Source organism: Pteropus medius, unplaced genomic scaffold (genome assembly GCF_902729225.1).
Source record: "Pteropus medius unplaced genomic scaffold, Ma_sr-lr_union100, whole genome shotgun sequence".
In the NCBI taxonomy this organism is placed as follows: domain Eukaryota; kingdom Metazoa; phylum Chordata; class Mammalia; order Chiroptera; family Pteropodidae; genus Pteropus; species Pteropus medius.
In genome coordinates, this window is record NW_024347790.1 from 7,533,901 (window position 1) to 7,555,498 (window position 21,598).

General features: G+C 41.8%; 1 protein-coding gene across 3 annotated transcripts in view; it reads right to left on the bottom strand.

The window, feature by feature from the left end:
- Positions 1-790: 790 nt before the first annotated feature.
- PIP4K2A (phosphatidylinositol-5-phosphate 4-kinase type 2 alpha) overlaps positions 791-21,598 on the bottom strand; it is a 166,805-nt gene continuing 145,997 nt past the window's right edge. For 2 of the 3 annotated variants that reach the window (XM_039877561.1, XM_039877563.1), the window contains one exon: positions 18,406-20,928. In XM_039877561.1, coding sequence (XP_039733495.1) covers positions 20,848-20,928 — 81 coding nt within the window. In that variant the 3' untranslated portion in view covers positions 18,406-20,847. Of the gene's footprint in view, positions 2,853-18,405; positions 20,929-21,598 lie in introns of those variants that run through there. The other variant, XM_039877562.1, reaches the window with a different exon arrangement.

The window sequence follows — 21,598 nt, forward strand, 5'->3', positions numbered from 1 at the left end:
ATTGGTAGCTGATACTATTGATGATTACAATATCAGTAATGGAAGCCCTTAATTCATAAGAGCAGCTGCCCCCCAAAAGGAAGAGACTCAAACTGTTCTGATGGTGCATCTGGGAGCTCTCAGGAAAGCAGCAACACTAGGAGTCATTTGAAATGAAAGATTTATTGTGCAGATTAGATGGCTGCATGCTACCGCTTCCTCTGAGCCTGGGGCCATCCTGCAGTCACGTTAGGTCAGCAGGGTTGGCAGTCGGGAAGAAAATTTGAATGTAAATATGAAAAAGTGAGAACAAACGCATCCACAGAGACAAACTGGAACCTGCATTTTCTCTCACTAACCCTGACCTTGAGTCACAGGAGACCTGCAGAAAGAGTTGGCACCTTCTGCCTTGGAGTTGCATGTACACCCAGTCCAGGCCTCGGAGAAGTTGAGGCAGGAAATTTGGTGGGAGCTGAAAGAGCTGCTGGCCAGGTGCTGCTCCTCATCGAATAGGCAGGGCAGCAGATCGTGGGCCCCTCACACCTCCACAGATCTCTGTACAGTACTTTTTATGTTCCAGGCACTATGTTGGGTTCAGGGAGAAAACTGTGAGATAAAACAGACATGGTGCCTACCCTAATGACTCTCACAGCCTAATGGGTGGGAGACATTAATTAAATAACCACACAGAAATGTAAAACTTCAACTATTGTTAGTCTTGTGAGGGAGAGAGTATGTGGTACTCCTGAGAAAGCACAAAAGGAGGATTTCACCCGATCTAATAAAAACACCTGAAACTTGATGATCAAAATGTCACTTCTCTAAAATCTCCAGATTTATTTAGAAACACCGATGATGCTGTTGATCCTCGTTGACTCGTTGACTTAGTTTCAGACCACTATCATCATGGGTACACAATCATCACAGTGGATCAGGAGGAGGAAAGCTGAAGATTATACCAAGATCTGAGTTGTGTTATATGATGAGTTAACTTTTCAGGGAATTCCAGTTCATGCACCAACAGAGAGCTGAGTCACAGAGAGCGGGGACTGGAATGAAAAGGTCAAGTGGCAATACCCATGTTGCCTACTCAGTGCCCCAGTAGGACATCCAATAGATTACATCATTTTTCAACTGTAAGACCTGGAACAACTCAGATTACTATACAAAAGTGGCACCTCCGTTGCTCAGTGGACAATTTAAATATGTTCCAACTTTTTGGAAATGATGAACAATTTTTCAAGGTAGCATACAAATCACAACAGAATGGATGCTAAATGAAGATAGAAACTTCTTTCCTATCTGCAGCAGCTGGTGTGGTCTCTGCCAATGGTATAGGTGGTCAGTATACGTCCCAGTCAGTCCCAGTTCCTATAACAAAATATTACAGGCTGGGTGGCTTTTAAACAACAGAATCTTATTTCTCACAGTTCTGCAGGCTGGCAAATCCAAGATCAAGGTGCTAGCAGATACAGCATCTGGTGAGGACCTGCTTCTTGATTCATAGATGGCGGACTTCTTGCTGTGTCCTCACATGGTAGAAGGACTGAGGGAACTCTCTGGGATCCATTTTATGAGGGTACTAATCCCACTCATGAGGACCTCAGCCTCATGACCTAATCACCTCCCAAAAGTCCCACCCTCTAATGCCGTCATAGTGGGGATTAGATTTCAACATGAATTTGGGGTGGGGGACACAAACATTCAATCTATAGCCGTAAGTATTAGTTGAATGAATAAATCCATCTAAATGACTGCTTGGGTATTAGGATCTGTCTCATATGTCAGGTTGCTATACTGTTGTGAATGTTTTATCTTCTTCCAACAGCAGGCAGAGTATAAAATATTTCATGCTTGAGGCAGGATTTGCCCATATCAAAGTCTTCCTGTATTTGGGGTCTTCCATGTCCCTGATTACTGCTTTGGCTTTGACCCTCAGCTCTGTAATGACCTTTAGGTTCTCCGTACTTGTGTGGGGAGAGTTGTCCAGTGTTGACTTACCCCTCAATCTCTACCTCTGATTCTTGCATGCTCTCAAACCCAACTTTGTGCACAGTCTTCCCATGGGCACTTCACTTTCATTTACAGAGAAGCCAGTAATGCATTCAGCCCCAGACTATGAGATGCAATACTGAATGGGCCTTAGCTCTCACCTCTGTCCATCGAAGCCATTCACTCATTCAAAAGTGTTTATCAAACACTCACATGTGCAAGCACTTCAGCTGGGTTCTGAGGGCACCATGGCAGAATGGCTCCGAGGAAGGGAGAATGTGGGTGGAACACTCAGGCAAAGCCGCGGGGAGTAAGTGTAACTGGATAAATAGAGATACAGAGGAAGGCATTTCTGGTTGCCGAGTTTCCGCTCACAGAACTGAAGGGTGGACCTAGTCTGGCCTGTTCGGGTGGTTAGGTCCTGGTTAGAGCAGAGGGTCCCTCCCTGTTGAGAACTGCAGCACAAGTGACTGGAGGGGTCCATGGCCAACCGGGGGAAGCTCTAGAGTAGTTGGTGAAGGAGATTGAATTTTTTGTTACTGGTAAGGGGCTGGAGGAAGGTGGGAGCAGCCTTGTTTATTTTCAATGGGGAAGTAACATGATGAGGTCAGCATTTTAGGAAAAGATTCTGATAACTGACTGAGCAAGAGGGCAGGGAGCCTGAGCCAGGCCAGAAGCCATCTTCAACGTTTGCCATAACCAGCAGTAGTTTTCTGGGCTCCTAGACCTCCTAGAAATCTTCACCCCTTTAGCAGCCAACCTGGTCTCCCGTCCCCACCAAGTCTGTGTCCTTGCTGATACCTTATGTCTTGTTTCTGATGACATGTGGTCTTCCAGATGGTTTTCTTTCGGTCCTGGCCTCATCACCAAAAGGAGCAAAGCTGTTGTGGAACAAATCTAGTTTTATTTGACCACCTTAGTTATCCATCAGATAAGAAAAATTAACATTGGCACAGTGATGCAGAGTTTACTGGACACCTAGGAGTTCCTAGATACCTGGGAAATGTGACTTTCAGTGGGCGTCTTGTAAAATTATGAGTATGATCACCTCAAACTATTCTCTGTAGGCAGGTCACCAGGCCCGGGAAGGACTTGTGTGAAGTTCTGCTCAGCTTGGTAGAAGTGGGGCGAGACCCCAGGGAGGGGGTGGGGAGGATAAGCACAGGGACTGAGGTGGGAGTTGTTCCAACTGTGAGGTCACATGGTGCCCTCTGCAGCACTGCACTTTTAATATGTCCTCAGAGGGCACAGCCATCCTTTCTGAAACTGCCATAATTTCAGGAAATGGCCATCTTCGCCTCTTACACTACAAAATCCCCACCTGAGGGTCCCATGTGCAGAATGTTCTGTGACGATTCCCCTTAGGCAAGGTGGGCTTTATTGCCTTTCAGACAGCTGGAAATAGCACACAGCTGGTGGAGTGAGGGACGCGGAGCCGTCGGCCAGGGTAGCATGGTAGTTCTCGTGTTTTAATGGTCTTCACCATCACCTTTTTGTTTATAAGCTGTTAGAGCAAATATAAAACACTGTAAAATCAAATAAACTCGAGAAGATGCCTAGTCTACAAGAGATCCAGAGTCCCTGCATAGGACCCTGTGTCTGGAGGGGCCTCATCTGGTCCTTCTGATGGGGACCGGTTAGTCCCTGGTGAGGCTCCCACAGGAAGTGTTACAGCCTCAGACCTGGACCCGTGTTTCCTGGCAAGTCTGTCTTCTCTCTCATCATCACTACCTCAGCTTCTTTCTCTCCCGTACCCGCTCAGAATGGGACACAGCTGGCAACTTCCTTCCTCCTTAAAGATGGCTATTGAGTTCTTCCCTTTCACATTTTCCCTCGGTAGTTTGTGGCCCTTCATCACTTACTGGGCAGCTGAGGTGCTGCATCAGCATGAAAACTGATTACCTGCGTACCACGCTGTAAGCAGGTGACCTCTTCATGATGAATATGTTAAAAAGGAGAAAAAAAGAAAGAAAACATCCTTGGTTTGTTGTTAGACTGGCTTCTTAGAGACACAGTCCTCATTCTAGTTGGGTGTATTCTAAACAATATGAAGGAGCTTCACGTGTGGAAAGTAATTTTTCTTCGGCAGGTGTCAGAGGCAGCAATTGAAAAAGTGTAAGTTGCCAGGTAAGTTAATTACCCAGCTAAGGGAGATATAAATATCATCTAGTTATGCACATGCAAAGATGTTTCCTTTTCTCAGAGCAAAAGTCCTGGATGGTGGAGATAGGAGCAGAAGGAGGTCCGCATTTAAGAGACCTGGCCCTCCCCACACCTCCGCAGCAGAACTGGCTCGGCAGTGGTGAGTTGCTCTGGGAGCAGGCGTGCGAGGAAAATGGACAACTAGCTTACTCAGGAAGAAACCATCAGCAATTAGTGATGCTGGAGAGATCCTCAACACCATTCAGGCCTGGCAGCGACGTCCTTGGAGAGGGACTTCAGGGCAAAGGGAGAGCATTTCCAAATGTGGTCTTGAAGTTAAAATACTAATTTCAGTGACTTTGGATTAATTAGCATCACTTCTCTTGGATCCCTCCTAAGTTTGGACAGAAAGAACATAAATAAGAGGGAAAGGAGAAAACAGAGAAGAGGAAGAGAGAGGAAGAAAGAAAAGGATAAAAGAACAGATATCTGTAAAGTAAATGAAAAATTACTTGGTGAAATTAGAATGGCCTGCAAGGTCTTTGACGGCGAGTTTGTACTAGGTCGTTTAGGCTGTTAAACCAACAGTCGTTGGATAGTAAAGAAAGAGCTGTTTAAATGTTGGCAGCCTAGGAGACTTTTTAAAAACCTCTTTTGCAAGGTTGATTTTAACATAAATCTTGAGCAAGCATAGCATGTAAAACATCACTCAAGGCCATTACAGCTACGTTAAGGTTTTATTTTCTCTCGCCAGCGGGATTTCTCTCTCCACTGGTACACATGTGCCTGCCAAAGCCATATAAAAAGCATTCATGGAGAAAAGTTTCCAGTGGTAGCAGCCAATCCAGTTCTTTCCCGAGTCTGAAGGTTAGCACAGGGCTTGGAGACTGGTAGGAAATAGATGTTAAAAAAGATGCTGAGTGAGGAAAGGTCAAAGGGAAGATGGATGCATTCAGTGTCCAGTGGCCCCAGGCTTCGGGGGAAGGGCGCAGCGGCTGCCACTGATCACAGCTAAAGCTGAAAAGAGACAGAAGTTTCCTCTGTTTTTCAGTGACGTTTATCTGCTCATCTGTCAGGAGTTGTTTTCTGTCAACAGCGAGAAGCTGCTAAAAAACCAAACCAAAGCAAAGCCTGCAGTTCACAATAACCACTATGCACATTTGCACAGCTTCCACACATTTCTGCCAGCGCGAGTCATCTTGCTTCCCCTCCCCTTTTCAACTTAGGAATTAGAGAGAAGGTTATAGGGGAAAAATGATTGTTTATAGTAATGGCTTTGATAAAACACACACGCATAAACACACACGCACACACGTGCACGCGCGCGCGCGCACACACACACACACACACACACACTGTGGCATTTAGAGTAACACAAACCTGTCTTGAGCTGACAGCTGTATTTTCACACTGTGACAGAGGCAGTATACTCAGGACCATCAAGACAGATAAGAATTCTGAAGTCCCCCGTGATTACACTGAGTGAAGGAGCCTTTGTTTAGCTCATGGCAGTGTTCATGGGACAATAGACTACGGGTGATGTATGCAAACGTGTCCTTTTCCTATCACCGAAAGTGACCTTTATGATTAGATTGGAATAGCAACATCAGTCCCTGCGTTAATGTGACTTATTGGCCTAAAGGGAGGGAGCATGTTCTCGTAACAAGATTTGAAAACTAGGAATTAGAAACGTCAAATTCTAACCTTCACCACAGCCGCAGGATTCTTGTGTGACGCTGGAGAAACCCTTCGCCTCTGTGTGACTCGTTTGCTGTCTTTGGAAATCAGGGAAAACCACCTTTCCCAAGAATGTTATTAAGACTTTCACATAAAAATCAGAAGAGATGTCTAAAGTAATATCATGACATATCAGCTCCCCACAGAGGACTCTTTTCAGATTGTTCTAAGTCCCAGTGTGATGGGCTGATTCAGGCCAGATTCAGAGACGTAAATAAAAATCATTATTAAATGAGTTAAGAGTTACTGTTTAACTGATGGTTGCCAGAAAGAAGGAAGTGGGAGGATGAATGGGAAAGGGGAAGGGGGTTAAGAGGTACAAACTTCCAGTTATAAAATAAGTCACTGGGATATAATGTACAGCACAGGAAATACAGTCAATAATATTGTAATCACTATGTATAGTGATGCATGGTTACTAGATTTACAGTAGTGATCATAAGGTATACAAATGTTGAATCCCTATGTTGTACACCTGAAGCTAATATAATATTGTACGCCAAACATGATTTTTAAGAAATAATTTTAAAAAAACTAAAAAGAAAAGTGTTTATTGGCAAAACAATCTCATTGCAGCTAAATACAGAAAACATACAAGACGATTTTCTCGAAGAAGTGGTGTGGCCTCACCAAGCAAACTGCTCTCCCCAGCCACTCTCCACGCCAGCCTCTGATGGTGAGGTTAAGTACTTCAGGGGCAATGAGTTTCGCTGTAGTTTCATTGATCTTTCCATACTCAGCAATGTTATTTATTTGCCCCGTGATAACACTTCACATTTTTTAAATGCCTTAAAATAACTTGACCAGTTTCTCCAACTGAACACATATTAAGATTTGGAGGAGGGAGACAGACTAACTCAAAGACACAGAGCAAAGTCAGCGTGTGCCGACGAGTGCCTTGTAGTCCCTGGTGAAGCAAGCAGAGATGAATGTGAATACATTTTTTAGTGAGGAATGGATTTCAAAGGAAAAAAAATTAAAAGTAGCGTTGTCATTTAAAGGAAGAAAGCGCCAGCTTCTTCTGTCAGAAACTCCAGACACTTTTAGTTAGGAAAAAAAAAAGTAAAGGCAAAATTTGCGTCTGGGTGAATATTTATACAGCTTATATTTACTGTTTGCAAATAAAGAGCCACTTTTAAAGTGCTACCATCAAAAAAATTGACTTCACCTTGTTAAAATATCGTTCTATGTAAAAGAGGCATTTGACTATCATCCACAGGGTTAAAATGGTTAAGTAATTACTCGGAAAGTAATCCTATTATTTCAGATTTCATGCACGATGAATTCTTTTTCTTAATTTGAGGAAGTATCAAGAGACAGTGAGATTCTCTAGTAAGTTTATTTTTAAAAAAGCACTCGATAGATGCTGTAACATCTAAGCAGCTTTGGCCAGGAAGAGGTTCCAACAGCTGATTGAGGAGTGGTACCAGAGGGCGAATTTATGAAACCCATGTGGTGGTCAAATGAGGTGATGTCTGCCTCTGCTTCCGAGCATGAAATCACCGTAAAAACAGACTTTTTAGAAGCAGGGCATAAATGAATACTTTGTTTCACTAAAGCTTCTAATATTTCTCGTAGAAAGTTATGCATTTGTAGAAATGTCTCAGTCCTAAGTGTTTAATGGTGAATTCGTGTATCTGTGAGAAGTTCGGAGGAAACAGGGCCTGCCTTTATTTCACACAACTTCTGTCACAAACGACTAGACAAGAAGGTGATTAAAAAGAGGGAGAGAAAAGGACAAATGGGTCAGAGGAGGTATTGGTTGAATGGAGGAATTGCAAGCACCGCAGGCTCCCAGTGCATAATGCAGGTGTCAATAAAGACTTGTTGTTTGGATGAGTGACCGGATGGACCCAAGGAAAGGCTTTATGATCACGAAGAAAGGTCAGTCAATGCTTTATCTTGTGGGAACCCAACCCGCCAAATGATTGGGAAATGGGGACTTCTGATTAAGTTGATTAATATGCCCTAAATGAACCACTTAATTTCAAAAAAGTATTCTAAGGTCCTCACAACATTCGCACCACGCAGATCAATCCAAGCAAGATTTATGTGATTCTTTGGTGAGTCGTAAAGCCCTTTAGGATATCGCAGTGCCTGGGCATCATTTATCATTGCACAGTTCAGCAAAAACATTCCGTAAACTCTTGTTTTCAGATAACTTTAATTCTTGATAAACAGGAATTTATTTTAGTTACATTTTCATTCTTGCTTTTAGATTATGAAACATGCTATTATGTAATCTATGTTTGCAATTTTGACAGAATGTTGCAGCAGGGGCCACCACAGCATTGACCCTTGTAGATGGGTTTGACCTTTGCTAAGTGGGATTCTCCACAGTGGGCGGCTGGGGGCTTGGAGAAAGGGGTCCTCTGGAAATGAGAAGAAGTGGCTGATTTAAGCCACAAGCAAAAAACCGAGGTTTTGGAGTTTGTATTGTTGAGTTTCTTTTTGTGACCTTGACTGTATTTAAAATTTGATGGGATGGATATCTTTTTCTCTTACTTTTTAAAAACTTTGTTATTGCTCTTCAAAAGTATTCCTAGAAAATTTCTTTTTTTTTTTTTTTTTTTAAATTTAGTAAAACACCGAAGGGTCACTTATTCACAACATTCTAGAAACTGGGAATAATTCTCCCTTACTTCTCCAGCCCTCTGATTCCCTAAGACAGAGAACACACACACACACATCAACATGCTTTCCCCAAATTCTTCTTCCAATTTTCTTTGGAGTTACAGTTTAGATCCTCTAAAGAATACTTTGCCAGAGTATTCTTTTACCTGTAAAGAAAAGTCAGACTGGAAGCTATTAGCCAGAGAGGAAGGTTTCAGGAAGATATTGAGCAAGTCGCTGGATGATAATGAGACAAGGTGAAGGTGAAGAAAAATATGTCTAACATGTTGTTACGACACCTTCAGATAAAATTCTAGTCCCAACAGAAAACTCATCAGAGCTATGTATCCAACGGGTACTACAAAGCTGTTTTGCTGTCACTGGAGGTGAGAATCTGTCATGTCATCTGCCTGGGAGAAAATTCTCATTGGAAGGTTGGTGTGTGGTGTGAACAGTCAGCTAGGACTCCTTACCCACCAGTGTTTCCTGTCCCTTTGCTCCAGAGCCTGGGTTTCTGCGGTAGGGCCACCAGTTCTATGAAGTTACAACCTTCTCTGCGCTCTGTTTTTTATTTGTTTGTTTGTTTGTTTTTCTATAATGGCCTGAAAAGACATCACTTAGTCTAGGGCACAGTCTGATCCCATTTGATGATCCTTTTGTTCCCACTACCTTGGAACCTACCTTGTACATACAAATAAAATCATAACCCCAAAATGTTGACCTTGCACTGACATATTAAAGTAGACGTAGCTGACCTTGCACTGAGGCATCATATGGATATATAAGAAAGGAAGTTTGAAAGGAAGAATGAATTAGAGGGAAGGACAGTTTTCTGATAATTTGGTCCATAAATAGGAAGGAATGGAAACCATGGCTGAAGACAGAACATTAATGTTTCTCTTACAACTACGCAGCCTCTGCAATGTTAGATAAGTGTATGGGAATGGATTCAGTTATTCCTTCTAAATTAATAAATTAAGAATATCTGATGAATACCCAACAGTCCTGAATGATCTGGGGGACATATGCATGTCTTATGTGCTAAGTCCTAAAACTAGTGTATAACATATTATTACCTCAGTTAAGCACTAAAACAAGCATATGAACTGCCTATTATCCCTTTTCTAGAAATGTGAAATGGCATCTCAGAAGCCCGTCCAGGATCATGCAGCAGAGCTGGGGGTCAACCTCAGATCTGAATGATTTTAAAGTCTGTGCCCTTCTCATGGTAGCGTGTGAAGGAACTTTGAGGCTTTCCATGTAGAAGTGCAGAGTATGCTAGGAAGACACACACCTGTCCCGCCAAGGTGTGGTCATGCCTTCTTGGTCCCCCTGGTCCTGCGGTCTGGCATGACGTTACAGTTATCTTTCATGCTAGCCCGTAAGCTCCTTTAGTTCACTTATTTCCTTTACATCATCAGTGGCTCACATGAAGCTTAACACATACAAGCTCAATACAATTTGTTAAATGAGAGATTATGATGCAAATTCTGTATAATCAAATTCTGGAGGTCTGCCTTTTCCATTCATCCAGAGATCTTGTTTCTTGGCAGCATTTTCTGTCTCAGCAGGGTTTTATAAGCATCTGGGACGCCTTCTCTGACAGCCTCAGCACAGGCTGCCCAAGTAGCCCTCTTTTTCTCTCTGCTGATTGTTATGGCTGCTCCCTGAACAAACATCAGGGCTGCTGTGGACATCTGATTCACATGTTTCAATTGTTTTTGCCCCAGTGAGAATTCTGGTTGGGGAACAATAAATAGATGAAAATAAGTGAAGAAATGAAAGTGACAAAAAAGAGGAGGGGGTGGGGAAGCTTCAACATCTTATATTTTACAAGTAAAGTTATAAATGCTGAATTGACATTCACTCAGAGAATAATGAAGAGGTGAATTTACATCTGCTACCCTCAATGACACTTGTGATTTAATTCACTCGGGAGAAGGCGCAGCCAGTCAGCACCAGACTTAGGAAATCTGCTCAGTGGTGTTGAGAATGTGGAAGTGAGAATTTAACTAAAGGGAAACCTACAACCTTCTCTGTAAACACAGGGCTGCCAGGCATTACCCTATCTGCTTAATATGCGGGTGGCACTATCCAGGAGCACTGACACCATGAGAAAGGAGACTAAACCCTGTGTGTCTGGACCACTTCGTGGACGACTCCTGTCCCGCTGTTTTCTGTGAGTGCCTTTTGAAGTGTAAACACCTGACCACTTTCCCCACTCCAGAGGAGGTTCAGAGAGACTAAACCTTAAATCAGTCTGAGAACAAGATGTCTATCTCCCACTTGGAGAAGGTGTAGTAAATGTAAGTAGAAGCAGTCAATCCGGATAACTTCTTAATTTGATGGGAATTAATTCCCAGAAGAGATAATGAGTACTCCAAGAGACAACAGAGACAATTCTTAAAGACAGAAGACTTTCTCTCAATTTCAGTACCATCATTCTTTTAAAGAGTTAGGATTTAATTTGTATTTTGTATTTGCAAAAGATACAAAAGGGTGCGTAATCTAGAAGTCTCTTTCCCACCTCTGCCTCTCCCAGAGGCAATCGCTGACACTGGCTGCTTATGTTTCCTTCCAGAGATTCTCTATGTAACTATGAGCAAAGATCTTTCTGTCTCTCTGTCTCTCTGTCTCTCTCTCTCTCTCTCTCTCTGTCTCTCTCTCCAAATGGAATTATCTTCTATATGCTGTTGGGCACCCTGTTTTCTTCTTTGGATAGACTCTCATTTATTTACCTTCCCCTTCTACCAGACATTTAACTTCTGTTTGTAACCACTACAAACTTCACTGAATGCGCAGACATTCTTTCACATGTGTTTCAGTATTTATGTAGGGCAAATTTCTATCAGAAGGATTGGTGTGTCAAAGGAGTAAGTTCTGAACACCATCACTCCCAAATACAGGCATACGATGGGTGCTACCCACCAAATTCAGCCTCCTGTCTACTCTTGACCTCTAAATTTACATCTCAGCCACAGGAAACCATTTTAAAGTGCTGTGTTGTCTCAACCCTCTTTATCTACTGTTTTCTCAGCCAAAACAGTTCCTTCTTACTCACCATCTCCCTCCCCACCTTTTGGCACATGATCCTTTGGATCTCAAACTAGATGGCACCGCTTCCTCTTGGCAGCTCTCTGTCTCCTCAAGAGACGGCATAAATGCCTTCCTATGTGCACCCACAGCTCCTTTGCTTTCTCCTTATACCGGAGTACTTAGAGAAAACCAAAAATAAATTAGCAAGCAACACATATAAAGAATTACAGATTGTCAGGTGGATTACAATGAAAATAAACAGAACACGATGATAGAGAATGAAATGAAGAACCTCCCTTTCATAGGATGTTCAGTATGAGAAGAAGTGAGTCATGTGAAGAGCTTGGGGAAGGCCATTCCAGGATGTGGGAAGAGCAAGGATGAATGGCCTAAGTTGGGAAGAACTCGGCTTTTAGAGGAAGAAAAAAAAAGAAGCAAATCAGGTGTAGCTGGAGGAGAGGGAACCACTGGGAGAAGGGCAGATGAGCTTTGAGAAACAGGCGGGGGCACGACAATCTAAGGCCTGGCAGGCCATGGGAAGAGTGTAGATATTGTTTTAAGGATAATCAGAAGCCATGGAAGGGTTTATATATGTGAGTGACATATTTTGATTTACCTTTTAGGAAGAGGAGAACATACTTTGTAGCAAGAGGCCACTCAGTGAGAGATGATGGTAACCTGGACCAGAATGGTAGCAGTGGAAAGAGAAGTTGATGGAATGAGATAGTTTGAAAGAAGAGCCAGTAGGAGCTGCTGATTGCGTGGATGTGGTAGTGACAGAAAGAAATGAGTAATGGAAGTCCCCAGGCTTCTGTCCTGAGTAACTGAATGGACCCTGGGAGCTTAAACAAGGTGGTAGACATGCAGAAAAGTAGATGAATTTGAGGGATCTTTAGGAGAGAGAATTAGGAGAGGATGTGCTATTTTTGTTTGTGGGAAATGAGTGATGAAATTGGGGTTGAGGAGAAATGAACTTGAGGACGTTATGCTAAGTGAAATAAGCCAGTCACAAAAGACGAATACTTTATGATTCCACTTATATGAAGAACCCAGAGTAGTCAAGTTTATAGGGACAGAAAGTGAAATGGTGGTTACCAGCACTGGGGAAAGTGGAATATGGGAGTTGTTGTTTCATAGGTATAGAGTTTCAGTTTTTCAAGATGAAAGGAGATTGGTTGCATAAAGGTGTGAATGTACTTAATGCTACTGAACTGAACACTTAAAAATGACTAAGATGGTGAAGTTTTATGTTATTCATTTTTTACCACAATTTTTTTTTTTTAAAGAACAACTTAACACCCTCAGAATGAAACTGGGATGATTCACTTTGAGATAGCCTAGTGCATTTGTTATCTATTGCGGTGTAACAAATTACTCCCCGAGTTTAGCAGCTTAAAATAGCAAACAATTATTATATCTGTTTCCGTGGGTCAGAAATCCAGGAATCCAGGAGCAGCTTAGCTGGATGCCTCTGCCTAAAGGTCTCTCATAAAGCTACAATTCAATTGTCAGTCCTGGGTCTCACCTGAAGGCTCAGTTGAGGGAGAAATGCACATGGCTTTGGGCAGGCTAAAGGTCCTATTGGCAAGTGATGTAGTTCTTTGCCAAGTGGGCCTCTGCATAGGTCAGCTCACCACATGACAACTGGATTCCATCCGGTATGCAAATGGAAGAGCAAGAGAGGGAGAGGAAGATGGAAGCCAGAGTCTTTTTGTAACCCAATCTTGGAAGTGACATCTCATCATTTTTGCCGTATGCTATTTTTTAGAAGTGAGTCACTGTTCCAGCCTACACTTGAGGGGAGGGCATTAAGCCAAGGCATAAATTCCAGGGGCAGGGGATCATTGGAGGCTGCCTCCCAGGTCTAGTAACATGATTAGACTTTAAAGATAAAGAAGAAATTTTCAGGGTCTTCAGGCAAAAAGATGAAATAATCTCAGTGGCAATAGTAGAACAGTAATCTCAAGAAACTTAAGGAAAGAAAGTATGAACCAGGGAAAGTATTCAGCCAAGCTATTCTTTAAGTACCAAGGCTATCGATAAACAGTCCTGAGTGTGCGAGACTCGTGTGCAGACTGCTATACACAGGTGCTCTTCCTAAGGAAGCTATTAAGGCAAGGTTCTCCAGAGACACAGAACCAACGGGGTAGATCTATAGGAAGAGATTTATTGTAAGGCATTGGCTCACACAGTTATGGAGGCTGTGTTATGTGAGGTCCGATTATCTGCTGTTCACAAGCTGGAGAGCCAGTGGTGTGATTTAGCCTGAGGTCGAAGGACAGATCCATGAGTGCCTTGGGCAGGAGGAGATCAATGGCTCAGCTCAAGCAACCAGGCAGGAAGTGGGGAATTCTCCCGTTTTCCACCTTTTTGTTCTAATCAGACCCTCAGCAGATTGGATGATGCTCACCTGCCTTGGGGAAGGCACACTTCTTTACTGGGTGTGTTGCTTCAAATGCTAATTTCAAGTGGAAACACCTAGAAATAATGTTTAGCCAAATATCTGGGCCCCTGGTGATCCAGTCAAGTCAACATGTAAAATTAACCATCACAGCAAGGGTCAGGAAACTGGGCATGAAACCAAACCAGCCTGTCGTCCATTTTTGTAAATAAAATTTTGTTGGAATGTAGCCACATCCAATAATTTATGTACTGTCTACGGCTGCTTTGCTCTACAAACAGCTGACTAATTTCAATGGATTCTCACAAAGCTTAAAATATTTACTATCAGGCGCATTACTGAAAAAGCTTGCCTATTCTTATACTAGAGGATAAGCTTCATCCAACAAAGGTGGTTGAGGAAACTTTGGTGAAAGGACGGATGGTATTTTCTATATTTAACTGTAGAGTCAAAGCTAAAACAAGGGTGGGTTTATGGGTATGAGAATAATATATAAACATTATCTGTTATAAAAAATAGTAGAAAGAACATAATTTCAAATGGAAAGAAAGAGGAGAAAATAGAATGAGATTATATGTCACTGTATATGTAATGAGAGTCAAGGGGTGCCTATTAAAAGGTAAAAAGATTGTGCATGTGTTGGCAATCTAGGTCAAAGGTCAGCCAGGCAAGATGGTGGCAACGGTGACCTTCTCTTAGATGCTGGGCCGGAGCTGCATGGTGGCACTGAGCCTGCACCAGAGTGCCAGGTGTTTTGCGATATGGACTTTGCCAATCAGGGATAAGATTGCACACTGGCCAGGCTTAGGATGTCAGTGACTACAGGAAAATTCAAATTGTAAGTCACTGAAAAGAGGTGAGAACTCTGCCTTTGATCTGACAACAGAGCAACATCTGAGTGCAGTTGAGGGGTGACTGATAGCATGTGATAGCAGTGGGGTCTCTTGGCCACGTAAAAGTGTATATAACCTCGAACAGTGGAACAAAACCGGGGATGCGCAGTGATTGTGGGGGCGGGTTGTGCCCCCTTGGTCTCAGGCTCCTTTGTATATATGCCAGACACTACTCTCTGATAATGTAGAATGCCTTCTTTCTAAGTATGTACGAACATTCCTGAAAGTGATCATATATTAGGGCATAAAGAAAACATGATAGGTTTCACCAAAGCGAAATATTACTGATAGTTTCTGTACAGAATACAATAAAGCTAGAAATTAAAAACAAAACTGAAAACAAAAAAGGCACTTCCACCTGGAAATTAAAAAAAAATTTCTTCTAAACAACACTTTGGTCAAAATGGAAATATAAAAAAAATTACAGAATTTCTGAAAAATGATAACGGAAATGCTGTAAATCAAGAGTGTATTACTTTATTTAATATTCCCTATACAGTGCTCCATATCCCGTGACTATTTTGTAACTACTAATTTGTACTTCTTTACCCCTTAATCTTTTTCACCCAGTTCCCCAACCCCTCTCCCCTCTGGCAATCACCAGTTCGTTCTCTATATCTGTGAGTCTGTTTGCATTCAGCTTGTTCATTTCTTTTGTTCCTTAGAATTCGCATGTACATGAAATCATATGGTACTTATCTTTCTCTGTCTCACTTATTTTACTCAGCATAATACCCTCTAGGTCCATCCATATCGTTGCAAATGGTAAGATTTCATTTTTTTCAAATAGCTGAGTAACATCCCATTGGGTATATGTACCATAACTTCTTTATCCAGTCATCTATTGATGGGCACTTAGGTTGCTTCCCTATCTTTGGCTATTGTGAATAGCCCCGTCATGAACATAGGGGTGCACAGATCTTTACAAAGAGGTGTTTTGGTTTTCTTTGGATAAATACTCTGAAGTGCAATTGCTGGGTCAAAAGGTAGTTGGTTTTTTAATTTTTTGAAGAACCTCCAGACTGTTTTCCATAGTGGCTGTACCAATTTGCAGTCACACCAACAGTGTATGAGGCTTCCCTTTTCTCTACATCCTCACCAACAATTGTTTTTTAATTTATTTACGATAGCCAATCTGACAGGTGTGAGATGATATCTCATTGTGGTTTTAATTTGCATTTCTCTGATGATTAGTGACCTTGAGCATCTTTTCATATGTCTATTGGCCATCCGTATGTCCTCTTTGGAGAAATACCTATTCAGGCCTTCTTCCCATTTTTTTTTAAATAGGATTGCTTGTTTTTTTGTTGTTGAGTTGTAGGAGTTCTTTATAAATTTCGGATATTAACCCCCTTGTCAGATCTATCATAGGCAAATATCTTTTTCCATTCAGTAGGTTGTCTTTTCATTTTGTCGATGGTTTTCTTTGCTGTGCAAAAACTTTTTAGTTTGATGTACAGTAGTCCCATTTGTTTATTTACTTATTTTTTTGTTTCCCTTGTCCGAGGAGATATGTCAGAAAGAAAAATGTAATAGCAATATCAGAGTTTACTCCCTGTGTTTTCTTCTAGAAGTTTTATGGTTTGGGGTCTTATATTTAAGTTTTTAATCCGTTTTGAGTTCATTCTTGGTGAGAAGGTGGTCCACTTTCACTTTTTTGCATATCCGGTTTTCCCCACACCATTTCTTAAAGAGACTGTCTTTACCCAATTGTATATTCTTGCCTCTTTTGTCATAGATTAAATGACCATATAGGCATGGATTTATTTCTGGGCTCTCTATTCTGTTCCGTTGATCTATGTGTATTACTTCTATATGTAAGGAGCAATGATCAGAAAAAATTTCATAACCGATATCAAGTAAAACTAAATATAAAAATGAATTAGATTCCCAATTCAAAAATCTATAAAAAAGAATAAAATATACCAAAAGAAAGCACTAAAATATAATAAAAATAAATGCAGAGATTAATGAGATTGAAAACAGAAAAATGGTAGATCAAGGCCATTAATCAAAACATTCTGGTTCTTTAGAAAAAAATGTACAAAATAGACAGACTGCTAGTTAATTCAATCAAGAATTGTGATGAAAGAAGCAGAGATGGGGAGAGAGAGAGAGAGGGAGGGAGAGAGAGAGTACTTGAAGATGTTACAATGGCAGGCTTTGAAAATTAAAGGAGCCAAAAGCCCATTATATAGGCAGCCTCTATGTGCTAGAAAAAGCAGGAAATGGATTCTCCTTGGGCTTCCAGAAGGAATGAGTCCTTCTTTTGGGTATATACCTAGAAGTGGAATGAATTCCTGAGCCATGGCCACCTACGTGTCACCGTTTGAGTAACTGCCGGACTGTTTCTTGAAGTGGCTGTACTGTTTTACATTTCCACCAACAATGTTTGAGGGTCCTAATTCCTCCACATCTTCACCAACACTCACTATTGTCTGTCTTTTTAAAATTATATCCATCCTAGTGGGTGTGCTAATTAAAAATCCCTAGAAAGGTTACCTGCAGTGGTGCTGGGGACCTGCAGAGTCCACCGATGTTAAGAACTTCAGAGTTTAATTCTACGTTCAGCCTCTTGGCTTTGCCTTCTCGTCTCTACCCCACTTCATTACATGCAGTTAGATATTACATACATTTCTACCTCATTATATACAGTTCTTAATCTCTTAATTTAACCCTTGACCACTATTTCCAAAAGTGTCACGTTCAGGATTTAACGCTTCATATCAACTTTTGTTCTTTTATGAATTAGCAATAACCAGTTTGCTGGGACTAATGTGAATTCAGTCCAGGAAGTTAAATAATCAAAATGAAAATAAATGTCTACAATTGCAACTGTCCACAAAGAAAACCAAATTAAAGTCCCTGCTGACCGTGTAATGCAACATGCATGTTCCTAAAACTCACTGCTCTGTGCAAAATTGCACAACAAAAACTACAGAGATCAGAGGAGTAATAGAACTAAGGGCACGACACCCAGACACTTCATCAGTGATGTATGAAAAAAAAAATAAATAAAGAGAACCTAATAAAAACAGTAGCACAGTTTTAAACATGCCAAAGAGCCAGGGAATACATAAATACCACAACTGTGACAGGTTATCTTGAAGAAGACCTTATGGGTGCCTGTGGTAGTGGGTGTCAGAAGGGCTGCGGCTCCTGGGTTACTGCAAAGTGGAGGCAGAAAAGTGATTTGAAGTCAGATGGAAGTTGTTAACGCCAGATACGGACCAGTGTGACTCCTAACACATGTCGAACGGAGGTCGCTGGCAGATGTTTGAGGGGTGTGTGTCTTTTGTATTCCTACGTGGCACAGTGCAGTGCAGCTGGGTGCAGTCTCCTCTGTTCATCTAATATTCCTTTTGGACCAGAGCACACAAGTACATGGGAAGTGTGCGTTGTGCTCCCATCATTCCCTCATATATCAATTGCATTAGAACAAATATGCATTTTCAACACGAGTGCTACAGCTGAACTGTGTTTGCAAACCTGGCACCAGTGACAATGGAATGCTGTAAGAAAGCCTTTATTCATCAGTGGTATCCCAGTAAAGTTTCAAGAAACGCTGACAAGGAACTATGGTTGATAAAAATTAAAAACAAAATGATATACTTTAGGATATTCCTTGAAGAGATTTATTTTCTCTGCCAGTCCGTCTTGCAGTAAGTCAATTTTGTCCTGGAAGTTTGCATTGTTTACTAATTAAATAGTTTACAGCTTGAAAGCTAAGCTCTAGTTAGTGAAAAGATTCAATTTCGCTTTTTCTTCTTCCAGGACTAAAGATCCTCTTTGTACCAGGTATTTACAATTTGTTTGCAAAACAGAGAAACACAATCAAGAGAGGAACAAAGGATCCACCTTGTAAGTCATCAGAGTGCTTTATTTTGTAAAGCCCGGCTCATGACTGGAGTGTATTGTTAGCACTAGGCAAACTTGCTCACTCTGTCCAAATAGTTCATCGACAGAAATGAATGACAGAGACTGTTACAGACAAAAATAAAGCAGTTTGTAAACTTCTAAAAGCATACACAGATTGGCCACAAAGGAAATAGTTACTCAAATAATGTATGTGTACCTTATCTTTACTTCAGGGTCTCACTTTTATCGTCTTGGGTCAAAGAAATTACAGTATAACTTCGGAACATTGAAAGTGACTGGATGCCACAATGAATAGTAGGGGGGATGAAGGGGAGCCAAATCACAGTCTTGATTAATTCAAATGCAAAAACTACCGATTTGGACAACTACGTCACAGCGGTGTTAACATCATCTGCGGAGGATGACAAATCTATGTGGTCAGGAGATGACAGTAGGATGGTATGGCTGCTGGCTTCCAAAGACAGATTTGCTATCCCCTCGTGTTTTCTGAAGTAAACCCGCATACAATGGGCACAATTAGTTTTGTTAAGACCTGAAGTAAAGTTACTGGAGGAGGCGGTAGGCAGGGGGTATTTGTTGAGTGATCAGTAATTATTGAAGGGTAGACTTTTTTTTTCTTTCCTGAAACTGCCTACAAAAATCATCTCAATTTCAAAGGCACAGCTTTAGCACAGTGTATAAGTTGATAACCTATTCTAAGCAAGTCTAATATTTTAGCTTGACGCCTTTCAGAAAATGCCGGAAAGTTGGTAAATACATGATCGATGTTGGAAATTTATAACTTGATTAAACACAATCAGCACAGTTTAGGGCAATGAACTTATATGACCAGATTGGGGTTAATTTTTTTTTTTTTAAATCATTATGTTGATAAACGCACATCTGGAGGAAACAAAACAATTCTTATCCTTTCATTATAAAAGACTGCCTACCATGTACTTTGAATAAAACATTCACCCCAAAGCATGACTGCAGGATACATTTCAAAATATGACAAACATTATTTCACCTACACTGTAAAATGACTTTACATGTAAACTTCAAAAATCACATGCTGTACATTAAATTTTTAGATTCAAAAATATCCCTGCTTTCCTGATAATGTAAACAGTAACATTGAGGGTTTCCGTTAAAGGGATAATTCGTAACAAAATACCACTGTTTAAACAACGGTCAAACATAAGCATCTTATAATTCAGATTTGCAAATCGGTAACAGGAGAATTGAGAGTTCTAATGCTTTGCCTGCCTTCCCACCACGGGAGATGTAGATACCATTGCCCCAAACTATGCACTTTTCAGGTAAGCTTTATTTTTATTTTTTCAGCATTAATTCCTATGTTGCAACATAAGAGTGTAACAGTGAAGAAGCTCCAGGCAAGAACAGAGAAGTAAGCAGTTTTCCTGGATGTATTTACTGAGGTGAAAACGCACAGATAGAATCACCAGGGGCATCAGCTTCTTGCTGGAGGAGGGGCATTTGTCCCCAGACCCTAAAAGTCCCCACGCAGCGGAGGCAGAACCCTGAGCCAGGACACGTGGGAGGTGCCAGCACTCCTCCATCTAGTGCCAGGGGCTCAGGGTACAACTATTAAGGAGTGTCAGCGTGCGTGGTAGGAGTGTAACATTCGTGGTTGTTTTTTTCTTTTAATCACCATCATTATTATTATCATCATTATTATTATCTTCATTATTATTATGAATACTGTCTCACATCTTTCAGCTCCAAAAAATAAACTGATCCACAGTTTATCGTGTGATGCCAACATGGTTGGTCCGACATGCATTTCCTTCGCCCCCTCCCCCCGCATGTGCGCATTCATCTATTCATTCGTTTGTCCACAGCTGGAATCAGAGGGCTGTTGCCTAAACACACTCTGACTGAAGCTGATCAGTTTTCCTTAATTAATTAATTTCGAAGATGCACACGCACACATTTGCACACGCACGCACACGCGCGCGCGCACACACGCACACACACAAGTCAGAAATAGCTAGAATGATGCTGGGAAATATCAGGTAGCTGTTAAAGCGCGTAGCCCCCGAATCAGTCATCTTGGCCTGCAGACGTAAACGAGGAGGTGTGCTTCACTGAGTTTGGTTTTCACGTTTCCTACACTGAAGCCACCCCTGTCCTTCCCATGTTCGTCGTGTCCGTCCGAGGATGTGCGGGAGGTTACGTCAAGATGTGGCCAATAAAGTCCAAAAAGCGCTTTGAATACTGTTCCGGGTTCACGGTGGAGATCTCCGCGCCAGCCTGGGTAGTTTTAAAGGAAAGGAATATTGAAGTAATTACTACTCAGTATATCAACAGCAATTTCTGATTGCAGCTGGATAGAAAGCTAATAATTTTAAAATCTGTGCAGCCTCTGCTCTTAAAACCTAACTCAGAATATCTTGGATAGCGTATCTGAATAATCAAGGTTCTTAGGAATCCCTAGTGACAATGAGGCAAAAAGCGGCAGGAACAGCAGGTGCTGTTATCACATACGCTATGACCTGTGACGCCTGAAACTTAAAAAAAAAAAAAAAAAAAAAATCGAACGAGCCATATTTGGGATGTTCCCATCAAACAGTGGAATCTGGGTGGCCTACAATCGGAGCCATGGGGACAACACTTTCATTTTTCAAGACGGCAGATTAGAGATACTTGAGAATGACACGAACATCAACAGTTGGCTAAAGGGACAGTCCGATGACAACGACAAAGCAGCCGCAGCAACAGTCGCCTCCCTGTCGGCGGCCTCGGCCCTTTCCCAGCCCATCAGCCAAGAGAGACACAGGCTGCCGCCCACGTCCCCCCACAGGGCAGGGGCTGGCTTCCCTCACGCACGCGGCAGAGAGGTGCCACTGCTCCCCTTCACAGAGACCTCCTTGGCGCAGGGCTGCCAGGCCCCTGCCAACAAAACCGCTCGAGAGGCGAGCAG